General features: G+C 40.9%; 1 protein-coding gene across 1 annotated transcript in view; it reads left to right on the forward strand.

The window, feature by feature from the left end:
* The window catches only part of LOC108878472 (E3 ubiquitin-protein ligase HERC2), a 286295-nt gene that overhangs the window by 72146 nt on the left and 199545 nt on the right, over positions 1 to 14604 (forward strand). Inside the window, exon 6 of the mRNA XM_051075311.1 lies at positions 1548 to 1660. Within this exon, the coding sequence (XP_050931268.1) occupies positions 1548 to 1660 (113 nt within the window). The remainder of the gene's footprint in view (positions 1 to 1547; positions 1661 to 14604) is intronic.

A 14604-nucleotide genomic window follows, 5' to 3' on the forward strand; every position in this document is an offset into this window, starting at 1 on the left:
TGGATTGCTCAGTGTAGCACCATAGAGTGTGCCTTCCTGTTAGCACAGACTCAGTAATGAACTACAGAACAAGATCTCACTGCGTGTGAAACTATATTGATTTTATACTGTACCTTCATGTACTTATTAATTTCCTTTTCAGAGAAAAGTGAAAGAAAACAAAAACAAAATTCAATTCCAAAGTACTGATCTATTCAATGAAATGGCAACCAGTTCTCAGATGATGTTGTTTGAATGTGCTGTGGTTTAATGAGGACCCTTCAACTTCAGGCTGCTGTTGTGAAAGAATTTTGCTCCAGCACAGTGGTGTCATATTCAATCTTAACATAGTAGTTGTCAGCCTTTTAAGTGGCTTTCTGCGCTTAAGTGAAATTAAGCAATTCCTAGAATTGAGACGTATTGATTTCCTGAAAATGGTATGAAAGTCTGCACCCTAAATCATCACAAACATTGCTCTGAACAACAGGAGAAACAACAACAACAAAAAAAAAATCTATTTTGTCCTTGAACCTGCTTTTCTTTGACTTGAGCCTGTTTATAGTTAGAATTGTAGTAAACAGGAAGATGATCTCTATCCATCATGCATGATCTTGACTACCCTCATACTGTTACACTTAACCCCTCAGTGTGCTGCTGTAAAAAGGCTCGCATAACTCTCTGCTTAGTATTTTTTTTCCATCTTTTCTGCTTTATGCAGGTGAAAATCCAAGGCTTAAAGTTGTTCCAGTGAAGCTCTGCTGGCCCCCTGTTAGCAGTCTATTTGTATTTATCACTGTGTCCTCTAGTAGTCCATCCTATGCTGCCATGGGTCTCTTGTCGCTCTGAGCAAAACTTCACTTAAGATGGGTAGTTAGTGCCTGTTCCCTTGGCATTTTAATGCAGATTAATTACTTTCCCTGGCCCAAGCAATCCATTTTTGTTTGTTCGTGGATGTTTTTAGCTTTTTCTTGACCTTGGGGTGAAGAAAGAGAGAAAGAAAGAGAGAGAGGAAGGGAAAAAAAGCCCTCCACAGTAGACTTATACCCTCAATTTAATAGCCGAGTGAGGTGTTTCTCCAGCATCATCAGATCAATGGAGAGTAAATAGCCCACACTTCTTGTTTCACAGTGCAGTATTGATCTTTTCCTCAGCCTCGGCTTCCCTTTCCCCGGCATCTCGTGTCTTTCAACCCCTGGGACTGTGCTGATTGCCATAGATTGGACAAGCTAACAAGCGCATGATGAGGAACCAGGCTTTCTTTTCTTCTCATAGGCTGTTTCATTTTTTCTTTGTGGCACTGGCATGAACACACACAGACAGACATACACACAGGGACTTAAAAACATCAGATCTACACAGCTCAGTGCCATAAAGGAGTATGCTGTTTCTTTTGTGTTTCCTCTGTTGCTCACGTTGTTCTGTCTTCATCTACACTGAGAGGATCTACTGTAGCTGTGCCTGTCTTTGGGATGTTTGCCAGGCTGATGGAGTACACCAACTTAACTACAGAGCAACTCAGAGATACAGTGTGTTTCTTCACCTCACTGGGAACTTTATTTTTTTTCCAGCTGGCACCACGTTTGTTCCAGAACCTTCCATCATCTCTGAAAATATCTCAGGTGGCCTGTGGAGAGCGACACACTCTGTTTGCGCTGGAGGACGGCAGTGTGGCAGCATGTGGGTAAGTTCAGTGTCAATGCAGCAGACAGTTTGCCGAAGTCCAAACCTGAGGGGGATAGGAGGAGAGATGAGGAAGCAAACCCCTCCCCACACATCCTAACCCCCCCCCCCCCCCCCCCCCGATATTACAGCATAGGCAGATTAGGGTCAGGGGAAAGATCGAAGGGTTGTGTGCATGTGTGTGGGGTACACTGATGAGAAATCACTGGGTATTTAAACTTTACCATTTGTGTGTGTGTGTGTGTGTGCGTGTGCGTGTGCGTGTGCGTGCGCATGTATTTATTTGCATATGTGTGTGCACATGCTTGTGTTTGTGTGTCTCTTCATTTCATTTCTGCTTGGCATGCAAAGTTGTAATAAATCTTGTTGAGTGTGGTTAAGAGAGGTACATGTGCTGCTGGGTGGCTCAGGATCAATATGAAGTGTGTTTATTGAATCCAATAGTTGTGTTTGTGGAGAAGGGGAATAAACCAGCTGGAATAAGTGATCAAGTTTGCTTTTAAGGCTCATTACCAGGCTGTTGGGCATATAGATCTGCTTTTAAACAGCCCTGTGTATTGGACATGTTTATGCTTGAACACAGCCAACAATATATACTCGCATATTTCAGCATCATATTTGATCATCTACTTAGTATCTCTAAGATTTAATTTTTTACTTCACAAACTTTACATTGCAAACACTTCTGTCTTTATTTAGCCTCATAAATGTGGTGTATTACTAAAATTAGCTTAAGTTACTCAGGTATTCATATATATATTTGTTCTTTATTTGTTCTGTAATTAGGCAGGTATATACAGGTATAGGTAGATATTTTGTTCCACCATTTTCCACAGTTTCTCTTGTTATTTCCAGTGACAAATTGTCTGAATAGTTATTTTTGCCCTTGTGACCTATTTTTTTTAAATTATTTTTTTAATAAACAGTAGAATCTGTAATGATCTCATCATTTTGAAAATCAGGTCAGATTAGGTGTGAACAGGATTACAAAGATTACAGTCATTATAATGGAGATGGAGGTGTTTGTGTGCATGGGGTTGTGAAACATTCAGGAATATGTTACATGTGACTCACATTGGACTACCAGTAAAATGCTTAATAGTATAAATACAAAGTCAAATGGCAGTGATACAAGCAGCAGAAAATCCACTCTAAACATACAGCAATGGTTTGGTGTTGATTCACAGTACATGCTGAGTCATGCCTTTAAAATTGTATTCAAATATAGCTGGACAGAGGGTTTAGGAGCAGCATAAATCTCCTTGTCAGGCTGGACATTTTCTGCCATTAATACACTTGCAAACAGGTGTGTGCTAAAAACAAGCTAGCAGGCTAATAAAAAAAATGACAAACATCGTAGCATTAATAGGCAGTGATCCATTCAGTTTAATTGGAAGCAGAAAAATGTGTTTAAAATAAATTAAGTAGATGGACTGCGTTTTGTTTATTTTTAATGACTGTAATTCTTCCTCAGCCAAAGTTTTTGTTCTCTTTCAAATTCCAAATAACACGTTGAACATTCTTACTAAAGTAATTAATGCCAAAGGTAAATCTCTGTTACCTGTTACCTCATTTCTGATCACTTCACGCCCAACTCATCCCTACCTCAAACAAAGTCTTACATCACACATATATTTCTCCCCCATTCCTTTCTCTCTTCTTGGCTCCCTGTGTTTGCATGTGATATTTTAGGCGACTCTGGGAGGGATGACAGTTCTAACTAGGCCTATTAGGTAACCCTCAGGGTGCCCTCAGCACTGATTTGAGCACCATTAATTTTCTATTATGGAGTGCTAAAGATGTGCCCCTGCACAGTCATTCACCTGGCTTATTGAGTCTCGCACACACCAATTGTGGACTTTTCCAGGGCAGTGTTGCTGAAGGTTTAGTGCGACCCTCTGGGGAGCTAATTTATTATTTGCAGATATTGATCTGGCAGGGTAGGCCAGCCAAGCCAAGGCCGATGTTGACTCTGCTCTGGCCTGTGGCGACTTTAACCCTTTCCAGACTGAAGTAGATGCACAAAAGATGGATGGTCAGTGGCTGCCAAAGCACTGCTATTAGTAGCTGTTATAATTCCTGTGCTTATTCAGTGGTAAGTTTATTTAAATGATGAGCTGATGGAAATCATTTGCAATAAGGAGGGGATAGATTTTTATCTTTCTGGATACAGACCTTGTTTTTTCTTTGCAAACAGACAAATAAGCAGACACAGTTATATACACATCCACAGATGCATGCACACACACAGAGACACACACGCTGTCTGGTCTGTCCAAGGGAAATAAAAATCACAGTTAAGAGGAAGGAAAACAAATTTAGAAGGTCAGACAAAACATTTATCAAGCTGTGTGTGTCTGGTGGGTAAATAACAGAGGGACAGTAAAGGGCATGACTCTTAAACCACCAGATAACCACAGCAGATCATCACACACAGTCTCAAGATTCACTGCCGAGAACGGATATTTCTCAGAGGGTTGCCTTCAGAGCATTTGTTAATATTCTCTCTCCTGTATTGCTGTTTTATTTTGAACATAAAACTGAGTTATTACAGCATGCACCCATGTGACTGAAATGAAAGTTACCATGGAGAAAGAAAGACAGAGAAAGAAGCAGAAGCAGTACACAGGCATCTTTGATAAAATATAGTAATGACAAAGTGGGAAGTAATGCATATACCAAATACTGAAGAGGAAACTCTTTTATTTTAAAGTCTGTGCTTTAAAAGGGTTACATTTACTGAGCATTTTGGTTCATTTTGCTGCGTGGTTCTAGTTACATTGCAGGTATTTTACCAAGTTAATATTAATGTAAATGTCAATAAATAAAGCTAAATAAATAAACCTGAGATAAATAAGATACATCTGATCGAATATATGGCTATGGCTATCAAACTCTTACAGCATAGGCATTAGGCTTATTAAGGCACTGATACTGTCTGAACATGTACAGTATATGATAACAGAAACAGCCCTGCTCAGTCCTTTGCTATGATGTAATAGAAAATAAGTTGAGCCAAAAACCAGGTTTCTCAGAGAGATGAACAAGGGGGAACGTGGACATTACATTAAATAACATGTCCAGATGTGGTTTGTGTGCATGTGTGTATGAAGTAGGAGTATGTCTACAGGGAGACTGTCTATTGATGTCCTTATCCTGCACAAACACACTCACACACAAACTGTATGAACCTGTCCTCCAGCACTGGTAGTAGTCAAACACACACACACACACACACACACACACACACACACACACACACACACACACACACAAAACCACAAACACACACATTTATGCCCAGGGACCAATAAGTTGCTTCCCGCAGGCCTCCTCAAGGCCCTTCTACAACCTCAGACTCAGCTTGGCCCATCTCAACCCTAATTGGTATTTAATGCTCTCACTGAACCTCAGAGGTCAAACAGCAGTGTGTGTGTGTATGTGTGTGTGTTTGTGTGTGTGTGTGTGTGTGTGTGTGTGTGTGTGTGTCGTTCTGTGTGTTAATGTTTGTATAAGGCTGCTGAGCCAAGTGTGTCACAGGAGGTATTACCAAGAAAGGGCAAAAAGGAAAACTACAGATTGCACAACTATGGGGGTGTCCGGTGATGACTGGTGGGTAGCCTGAATAGAGACTGAATGATGATAGATGTCCAGAGAGGAATTATGGAAGATAATAGACCACAATTTTCCTTTATACTGGTTGTTATGATAGCATTTTACCTGATCTTTATGGCCTAGAACATAAAATAAAGGTCAGGAAATTTCCCAGGGATGAAAGTGCCTCCAACCAATCCAAATTTGTCCATACTCCCTCTGTAAAGACGATTTCATGGTTGACAAGCCTGTCTCTTGTTGAATTTGGCGTAACCTCAGAAGTTGGCCCATATTCATCTTCCATATTCATGCGAGTCACTGAAACTGAGGTGGAGGTCAGAGAGAAGACATCGCTGATGAGGAAACATGGTGGAGTGGATTTTCCACTGTTTTGCAGCATAGTCTCTGCTAATGCTGTTATGAAAGAGTGGGCAGTCTGCCCATGGAGCCCTGATGGGGAGGAAGACGGAGGGAGGAAGCCACCTCACGCTCCCTTTGTCTCGCTCCATGCCACTTCCAAAACTCAATTGTCTGCCTTCTGCCAGAGACCACAGTCTGTGGAGACGCTCAATGCAGCTGTCTACACTCAGGAAGAGGAAAGGAAGAGCAAAGAAAAGAAGATGACAAATAAAGATGGAGGAAGCTGAAACACATGAAATGGGGACAAATAAGATATTACCCATCATCCCTTATTTTGTGATGTCTCTGGCATATCATTCAGTGTTTCATCTACCAGATCAGGCTGCTGTGAATAAGATGGTATAGGGCAGAGTTGTGTTTTTTATTCTGTGTCTTTAAATATGGAATTATCGGACTGATTGAATACGGAGAGGCACGCCTTGATTGAACATAAAGAAAGTGTGGAATTTTATATCCAGCTTTGTTTATGAAAAATGGTACATGCTCTTGCTTTATCATGGAATTTTTTCATTGGATTTACATCCATTACAGAGCTTTGGAACCTGTGCCATTACAAATTGCTCTATATGTAAAAAGAGTAAATGTGGTTCTAAAGCAACACAGTTGTCAATAAGCATCAAGCAGCCGTCGCTGACGTGCCTGCTGTCTCATCAGTAATCAGGCCAATCTGCTTTAGCAGAAAATGGCCATATACGGCGCGGCATTGATGGAAATGTCTCATTTTAACTTCATGGTGCCTTGAGAAGGCAAAGCAAATCAGCAAATGTTCATGAATTTGACAGCAGAAGCGTGGAAATTCTATGACAACTAGTTGGATTCGGTGAGCTGAGTGCCAGCACTTTGCATTAAGTTACACTAAGCGCTAATTGGATGCTACCTGGCTCTACATCACTAGCAGCTCTGAACAGGATCAGGATCTGGCTCTGACAAACAGCAAGCTCTCTGGTGTTGCTGGCTGATTACTCTTAGCAAAGGGAAAACCGAAGCGATGATGAGAAAAAAAAAAATCCCCTCTCTTCTCTCGCACAAGCCCTTGGCCCTGTTGGCACTGTGCTAGCTTTTTGATTTTTCCTGATGTCCCTGAAATTGATTTTCAGCCATGATTGCATCGCCTCTCTGAGGATAATCAAAGATTTTGAATAATTGCTGCAGTATGACTGTACAATGGGGAATAACAAGAATAGTGGCTACTTCCCCTCGCTGTCATCTATAGAATAATTTTAGCTGAGCACTACAGCATGACTTCACAACATACCTCTCAAATGGTTCCCAGTTGTAAGCATGACACTATTTGTTTCATCAGACACGTGTAGTAAAAATCCTGCCTACAATTGATAATGACAAAATGTGCCATGATGTCACAGCCTTGGAAATCTGTCCGACTTCGTTTGTCACTGAAAAACTATTATTCAGGTAGTTAATATATAATCAGTCGATATTTTTCTTTTGGCCATAAGCGGAAAAAATGAAGCCAAACTCCAAGAAATAAATTACTTCTCTTATCCTATCTGATTCATACACAGTGGAATCAGCCATGGAAAGAAAAACTTGATGTTCTCTGAATCCCTGCTATGCAAGCTTGACAACACATCAGCTCTCAGTAACATTTCCCCTGCATAATCTTGCTGTCATTGATTTAAAAACATCCTGAGGAAGTCGGTTTGTGCTGTTACTCCTGGCTGCCTCAGACAAGAGAGACATCACCATCCTGGAGCCACCCTTTTGTGCCATAGTGAAAAATGGTCTCTCGTTTAACGTGGGAATGTAACCAGTGTTTGCAAGGGGAGAAACAGATTGATTAGAGGGCGAGGAAAGATTAATAAGCTGCACAGGGCAGTTATGACATCCATTGTTTCACACATGCCCTGTAGAGGTGTGCCTCCCAAAATGCATCATTGTATAAAATATTGACCTAAAGCATATCATTACTCTTTCTCCTGTGTGCTTGCTCTGCTCTGAGAAGGAGGATTCTAAACATTAATAAACTGCTCTCACCCTTTTTGAATTTTCCTAAAACTACATCTTAAACAAAAAGTATATATACTGTATGCTTTGTTAGAATGGATCCAAAGTCCTGTCATGTGCTGAGAGAGCAGAATCACGAGCACTAGAAAACAGGCGGAGGCCACATTGTCTGGTGCCAACACTTAATAAAAGTGTCCATCTCCCTGCTAGCCAGGAGGAATCTGTCCCTGACAAAAGAGCCAGACAAATGAGAGACCTCTGGCAGTGTAGTAGGAGGCTGGAGGTTGGGGTGAGATGTAACCTTGAGGAATAAACCGCACGACCCCAACAACTTGTTTACTTTTTCATAAGGGCCTGTTGTTGCTAACTTTGTAGAGCCCAGTGCTGAGAGTTATGGCTGGAATGAAACTCCTGCCAGCATCATGCTGTAAATGGCAGTACTCAGTATTTGGTATTACTGATTTAATTTACTGAGCCACATAAAGTCTAAACCCAGTTAACACAATAACTTTGAGCAGTGGCTGACACTACTCAGCATCACATGATCACAAGTTAATAAAGTTCACTTATCTGACATAAGAACCCTGCAGAGAATTTAAAACAGCAGCTAAAAAAACTGACACCAGGAGTATATGGATATGGATGCACTAGCTTAAATGACTGGAAAAGGTGACAAAGGCTATGTCTCATTAATCACCTCTTTATCTGTGAAACACTGATAGCTTGAGTGAGCCTAAATTCATACTATGTGTGGTGTATATTATATCAATAACAAGGTTTTTTAAATCAGGTTTTATTGGTTTGACATGGGATGTTGTTCAAAATTAAGTACCATATTGGCCTGAGCGAAATTCCTTTATGTACATATAGTTTTTGATTTTACAGTAGAAAAAGTGGATATTCTGTTTTAATGGAGTGAGTACAGACTCCTGTGTTACAGTGAAGCTGTTACTTCAAAGAGTTTTGTATTATTGCTCATGTTTAGCATTATAATTTCTACCTGTGCATTTTGTCCACTTGAGTAAATGGATTTAAAACTGTAAGGGCAGTGTACCCTGTAGGGTTTTTTTCTAGATTAAGTTAACACGGGGTGCTGCCACAGAGGAAAAGTCCTAACAATTAGAAATTGTTTCCTGAACTTATTTATTGCAGAAATGGACCAAACAGAGTCACCCAGGACAGACCAAGAGAAATGGTCATATAATAAAGTATTAGCAAATTAGGCAAGCCAAAAATGTCTCTTGAAAATCCTAACAGAGAAAATATCCCCATGGTTTCAAAACTAACTACTTCATGACAGGAAAGGGTGTGAGCACTTAACTTATTGCCCTTTGAATTGTGCTTACAGTAAGTAGCAGGGGCAGAGTGGCTACTTTCTCAAAACTCAAGCTTTTGAGACTGTGTGCAGTCTAAATGAACACATATTACAAGAAACACCTATCGAAACGACATACAGGAGAACACAAATAGCAGATAACTGTAACTACGGATTAACCGATTGTGCAGTGCTCTCTTAAGTTCAGCATTAGATAATAGCTACACAACTACAACTGTCAGTCATAAATAATAAAAAAATAACTTAAAGTTTCATACACTGACATAATTCTGTATGTTGCTCTGTTCAAACATAGTTTTTTTTTAAGGTGAAGGCCCCTAAAGGTAGCGTGTTGATGGAATGTTGGAAACGTTGTAATGGATTAAGGGATAACATTTGAGTTTTTATTAGACAACGTGAAATCACAACACAGAACAATAAACTGTTAGAATCAGTGTTCTTTTAAGGTAATGTAATTATAACACACATTTTGATTAATCTACTATATTCACCATCAACAGCTTTTGGATGCAGTCATGGATGGGAAAATAATGCTTTAAACAAAAAAAATCTTTCACTCAAAATGTTTTAACTGCTAATGGCATTTCTGTATGAAGAATGAAGTGTATTCCAATTAGTCAAATGGCAAAGCTTGATATTATCTAAAATTAGCTTTCATGTGAGATTTTCTACCCTTGTTTTTTCTGTTGCTAGCTAGAGGCATTGCTTTGTTCTCCTTTCTATTTAATTTGCTGCCAACCTGTTTTATTTATTTCTGTGGTTGCAGAAATTGCCTTTTGACCTTGATGATTGCAAAAAGTAAGTGAATTGAAAAGGAACTGATACCCAGAATTCAGTGGGCTGGTGCCGCAAGGTTATTCATCTTCCTACGTTGGTGCGGTTTCAGCTTTGCAATGGTCAGATTTTAGTTCCCACTTTGCTGTTTTCATTATCTTAAGAGGGCAGAGGAGAGCTTTTAGCCAGCGACCTTATAAACTTCCATTTCCAATACAGCACGCCAGCACATAGATATACCCACACACACCAAACCATCTGTGATAGAGACATGCCCTCTCCCATTACACATACCAAACACACTCATACTGAAGGCAACCTGAATAACATGAGTGAAAAATGACCATTTCATGCTAAGGAGAAACATAGACACTGCATGATAGCCTTTGATAACTCAACTGTGAGTTTCTTCTTATTCTATTTTGGGAGTAAATTATTCATTTATTTGATGTTGATGTTGTTGGTTTGGTGGCAGAGTATCTCAGTGTACATCATGGATTTTTCACTGATTCTTCTAGTCTAGAGGACAGAATTAACCGAATTACTATGGAAAAAGGAAAATAACATCTGTTGCAATGAAAACTATAAAATGGGTCCAGGATTAATTGATAGTGTGATAAAGTGACTGTACTTAAGATAAAGCCTAGCCCAAAAAAGTGGATTTAGTGTTAAATATAGGAAGCCTCTCCAGCCATGCTTATGTACCAGTGTACAGACTTTTTTATTGCACTCCACCACACAAATTAATGTAAAGACAGTATATAAATTAAAAAGAACTGATTCCAGTTTTCAGATGATATACCTCAGGTTACAGCTCATCTCTCTCTTTCCTCTCTGCCTCTACAATCTTGCACTCTCTAACACACACAGACACGTACACTCACACAGTATAGCCATATCACTTTTGACACCTGTAAAATATGGAAGTAATGATGTCTACAGTGGATGAATGGCTGAATGAACCTGCAATAGGGCTATATAGTACCATGTTCACCTTGGGGTCACTCATTCGATTCAGGGGCTGCTAGGCAGTGATCAGAAATCATTTCCATCTAATGGTAGAGAAGAAGAGTAGGAAGCTGGTAAACGGCATCTCAATGGTCCCTGGGCCCTTGGTTCCCTTCATAATACAGAATAAACCATTAAACCCACAACTGCTTCCTACACCTGCTGCAGTGGTGCACACATCCCTGGGAGAGAATTTAGTAGTGCTGGTAGTCTTTATGTATGAACATGAAGTGTGCCTATAACAAAACTGAGTTTATCTTTTGCTTTTTATCTTGGTGACAGATCATTCAATCATGTGTTTATGGACGTACCGCACCTCAGTCTTTGTGTTTTGTACTGTTAACAACCATTTCTGGCTGCTGAGGAAGAGTGTTTTATTACTCTTGCAACTGAACAGACATGTCAACACTTTAAGATTACTCTCTGCAGTGGACTCATGGATACCTGTAAAAAGATTCTGCTGTCATATCACATTCCCCACACAATGTAGGTTTGTGCTCACAATTCCCAAAATTCTTATACTGCGTGTTCCCCATCTGTCACAACACTGTTCATGTTTCACTGACATCACAGTCCACTTATCCAGCAGTATCAGTTGAGAAAAATATCACTGTTTTCCTTTAGAGATATAAATTGAAAATGAAAATCACTCAAATTTTGTTTCCAGGCTTTTCCCACCATGAAGATATAAATTACATTTATTATATGTTTGTTACTGATAATTTTATATTGTCTACCTATTTGGTGATCGTTAATCTTGAATAATTTACAGTTATAATATTTAAAGTAACTAATTTTGTATCGAGAGATAAAAAAAAAAAAAAGCAAAACAAAACAAAAGAACATTTTCACTTGTATATGCCATAAACTGTGCTGCCTTAAATGTATATAAAGTGCAGTGGATGAAAGAAAGGCTGATTTGGGCTCTCCAGTGTTTCAGTGTTTTCTCTGCTGCCATTTCAAGCTTAGAGAGGCCCGGTGGGGGTTTGAGTGTGTGAGGCTGGAGTGCAGGGAGCACGGGGCACTGTGTAGGCCGAGGCTCAGCATCTGCCAGCCCAGACTGTCCGTGGTTTGTTCCTTTTCCAGCACATTCTTACGTAATTATCTGTGATAAACTCCTCTGCAGTCAAGCCACAAATCCACATGTCAGAGGCCTGGCTTACCAAACAACTCTGAGAAAGCCACATGCACACAGGGCCTTGAAGATTCATGAACACACACACACCTCTATAGGAGACACACAAATGTGCATTCTCCGCACACCTACTCACACTTAGATTCACACAAACAAAACTTTGGGCTGCAGTGACAATGTTTTTGTATTTTGGAGCTAAAGGATGGAGGGTATAATCCTGGCTTCCACACTGACACTCAGCAGAGTTCAGCAGACTTTAGTGGTTCCTGTCGTGCCCAGCACTTTCCCCTCTCAACACTAAGTTCCTCAAAGTCCCCATGACAAAGAACCTGCTGATGCACTCCACTGTGCCAGAATCGGCACCACAAGAAGTCCTGCCTCTGCTTGTTGGCTGTGAACAACTTTTGACTACTCAAAGCTCAACAGACAGAAGTGAGGGTTATTTTGTTCAACATATTATGACCTCCTCTCGTGTCTTTCCTATTGCTTACCTTGGAGACGTCGTTTATATCATTATAATTAGCCGTCCATGCATTTGCATTGTTAAGATAATCATATTTTGTACCATATTTTGCTACAAATTGGGGCACAAAAATGAAGAACAATGGCCTGGTTTTGAGTTCAAAGAAATAATAACCATATTATTCTCTTGCCATGTTTTTTTTACACGGGTTCTTGGATCTTCGTTTTGCTGTGTATTATCTAGTCTGATGCCAGCAGAACAGGGGCAGGGGATGACAATGGAGTGGTGTACTGCGGAAGACTGAAGGCTGTGCCAGCAGGATAAGAGAGTGAAAAACAGAGGAGGGTGGGGGTTTCATTAGCATAACTAGCGGGATGCCCAGAACCTTTCTGGAGTGGCATGTTTACGGCACCACGCTTGGCAAGAGCACACTCATTTTATAGGGTTTATTAAGGAGACAAGGGGAGGCACAAGCAAGGATTTGGGATATTGTCGGTGTGTGTTAATGTGTTTGTGCTTGCATGCGTGTGTGTGCAAGTGCGCATCTGCTTTTATGCGTGTTTGGCTGTTTTGTTTGCATGTGTGGGGTCTGAGAGGAGGTGTGCTTGGTTTCAGTGGCTGTGTGGCGGCATCTAGCCTAACTACTTTTACATGTTTGTATTTTGGCTTAAGTGCCCTTTAAAAGCAATGAAATAGAAAGTGCATTCATAAGCCAATCCTCAAGAATGATCCCATTTCAGAGGAGCAGAGAATGGGGCTCTTTGTTGTGCTCTGGCTCCTTTCATCTCTCTGAGGTCATTTTCACAGAGCAAACAGGGAGACTCATTATCAACCTGCACCTGAGAGGTCAGAACCTGAACTCTCCCCCTCCCTCTCTCCCTGTCCACCCACAACCCCCCCGCCCCCTAGCCGTGCCTCCGCTCACTGCTACCCCTGGTCCGCACTCGGGTTTATTAGCGCAGAACATCTTTTCCAGTGACTGAGCTTGCCCTTATTGTCTACAGTGGTCAGGGTCAAGTCAAGGGCGCTCAGCCTAGATTGGAATCATTTGTCACATGGTCCCGGACTGGAGCTGATTTCAGCAGAGGCCAGGGTGAGGTACACAGCGGTTCCAACACCACCTCTGACACAGGGAGCAGGGGAGAGCAGCCACTGGACTACGCAGATGGCCTCAACATTATTACACAGCCACTGCTTGCCAACAAAAGAGCCCCTCCTTTTATCCTTTTTTGCTTGCAAATTTAGGGGCAATGGCCAAGGAGACTGGAGTCAGAACATAAATGGAACATGTTTTCTGGATTGTCAGGACATTTGCCACCAAGTGTTGAGCCATTTCTGGCACCTCTGTCTCTATTTGACAGTCCAAAATTACCTCATGAGTGACTGTAATAATGACTACACCTTTTAAGTCCAGAAGAAAAAAACATTTCCGGCAGAGGACTTATTCTGTAAATGATGTAGACCGTGCAAAGTGTTGCAATTTGGTCTGGGGGTACAGGGAACGTTTTTTTTCCTCCCTTCCACCTCTCTTCATGGTCAGCAGGAGCTTGCATGAACAATGGATCGTGCTGAGGTAGCATGTGGAAAATGACTTTAATACACCATATACAATGGCTTATTGCTTTGGTCAATAGGACTGCAGTGAAGATGGTGTATCCTGCCCGCTTGGGAAGGTTAGACCTGTCAAAGGGCCACAGTGACTGATACCCAGGCCCTGCTTATGAGGTCCGTAATAGGTGTACACAAGTGTGTGTGTGTGTGTGTGTGGTTTGGGAGTGGGGTGGGAGGGACTGACTGACAAGCAAAGTTATAAAGGTTACATATGACACACACCTTGCCATTAAGCCTTAGATTAGTCCATATTTTTTCTTATTTTTACATCTAAGGCTATTTCATACATGGCACAATAGGATGTCAAGGTGGCACTAAAAGTGCTACACCATGAAAAACTGTGAAATAACAAATATTAACAGAGCCCTGAATCAAATAAACAATATGTTTTCTGCAACCTACTGAAGAAAAAAAGTCGAAATAGTGGAAAAACAAGGGGAAATGAAAGATTGAGCATCGGGCCATTTTAACTTGTTTTCCCTCAGAGAGGGCAAGTGCGGAGGTGAAGGTCACAGAGAGACTAAGCACACAGCTCATAAACAGCACAGCTGGAGGAATCATTGAAATATAGCCTTTTGTTTTCTTGGGGTTGTAATTGGCCCTGGAGCCTTCTTCCCCTTCCCGCTCTCTCTGTTTCTC

The sequence above is a fragment of the Lates calcarifer genome, linkage group LG13 (assembly GCF_001640805.2).
Source record: "Lates calcarifer isolate ASB-BC8 linkage group LG13, TLL_Latcal_v3, whole genome shotgun sequence".
In the NCBI taxonomy this organism is placed as follows: Eukaryota; Metazoa; Chordata; class Actinopteri; family Centropomidae; genus Lates; species Lates calcarifer.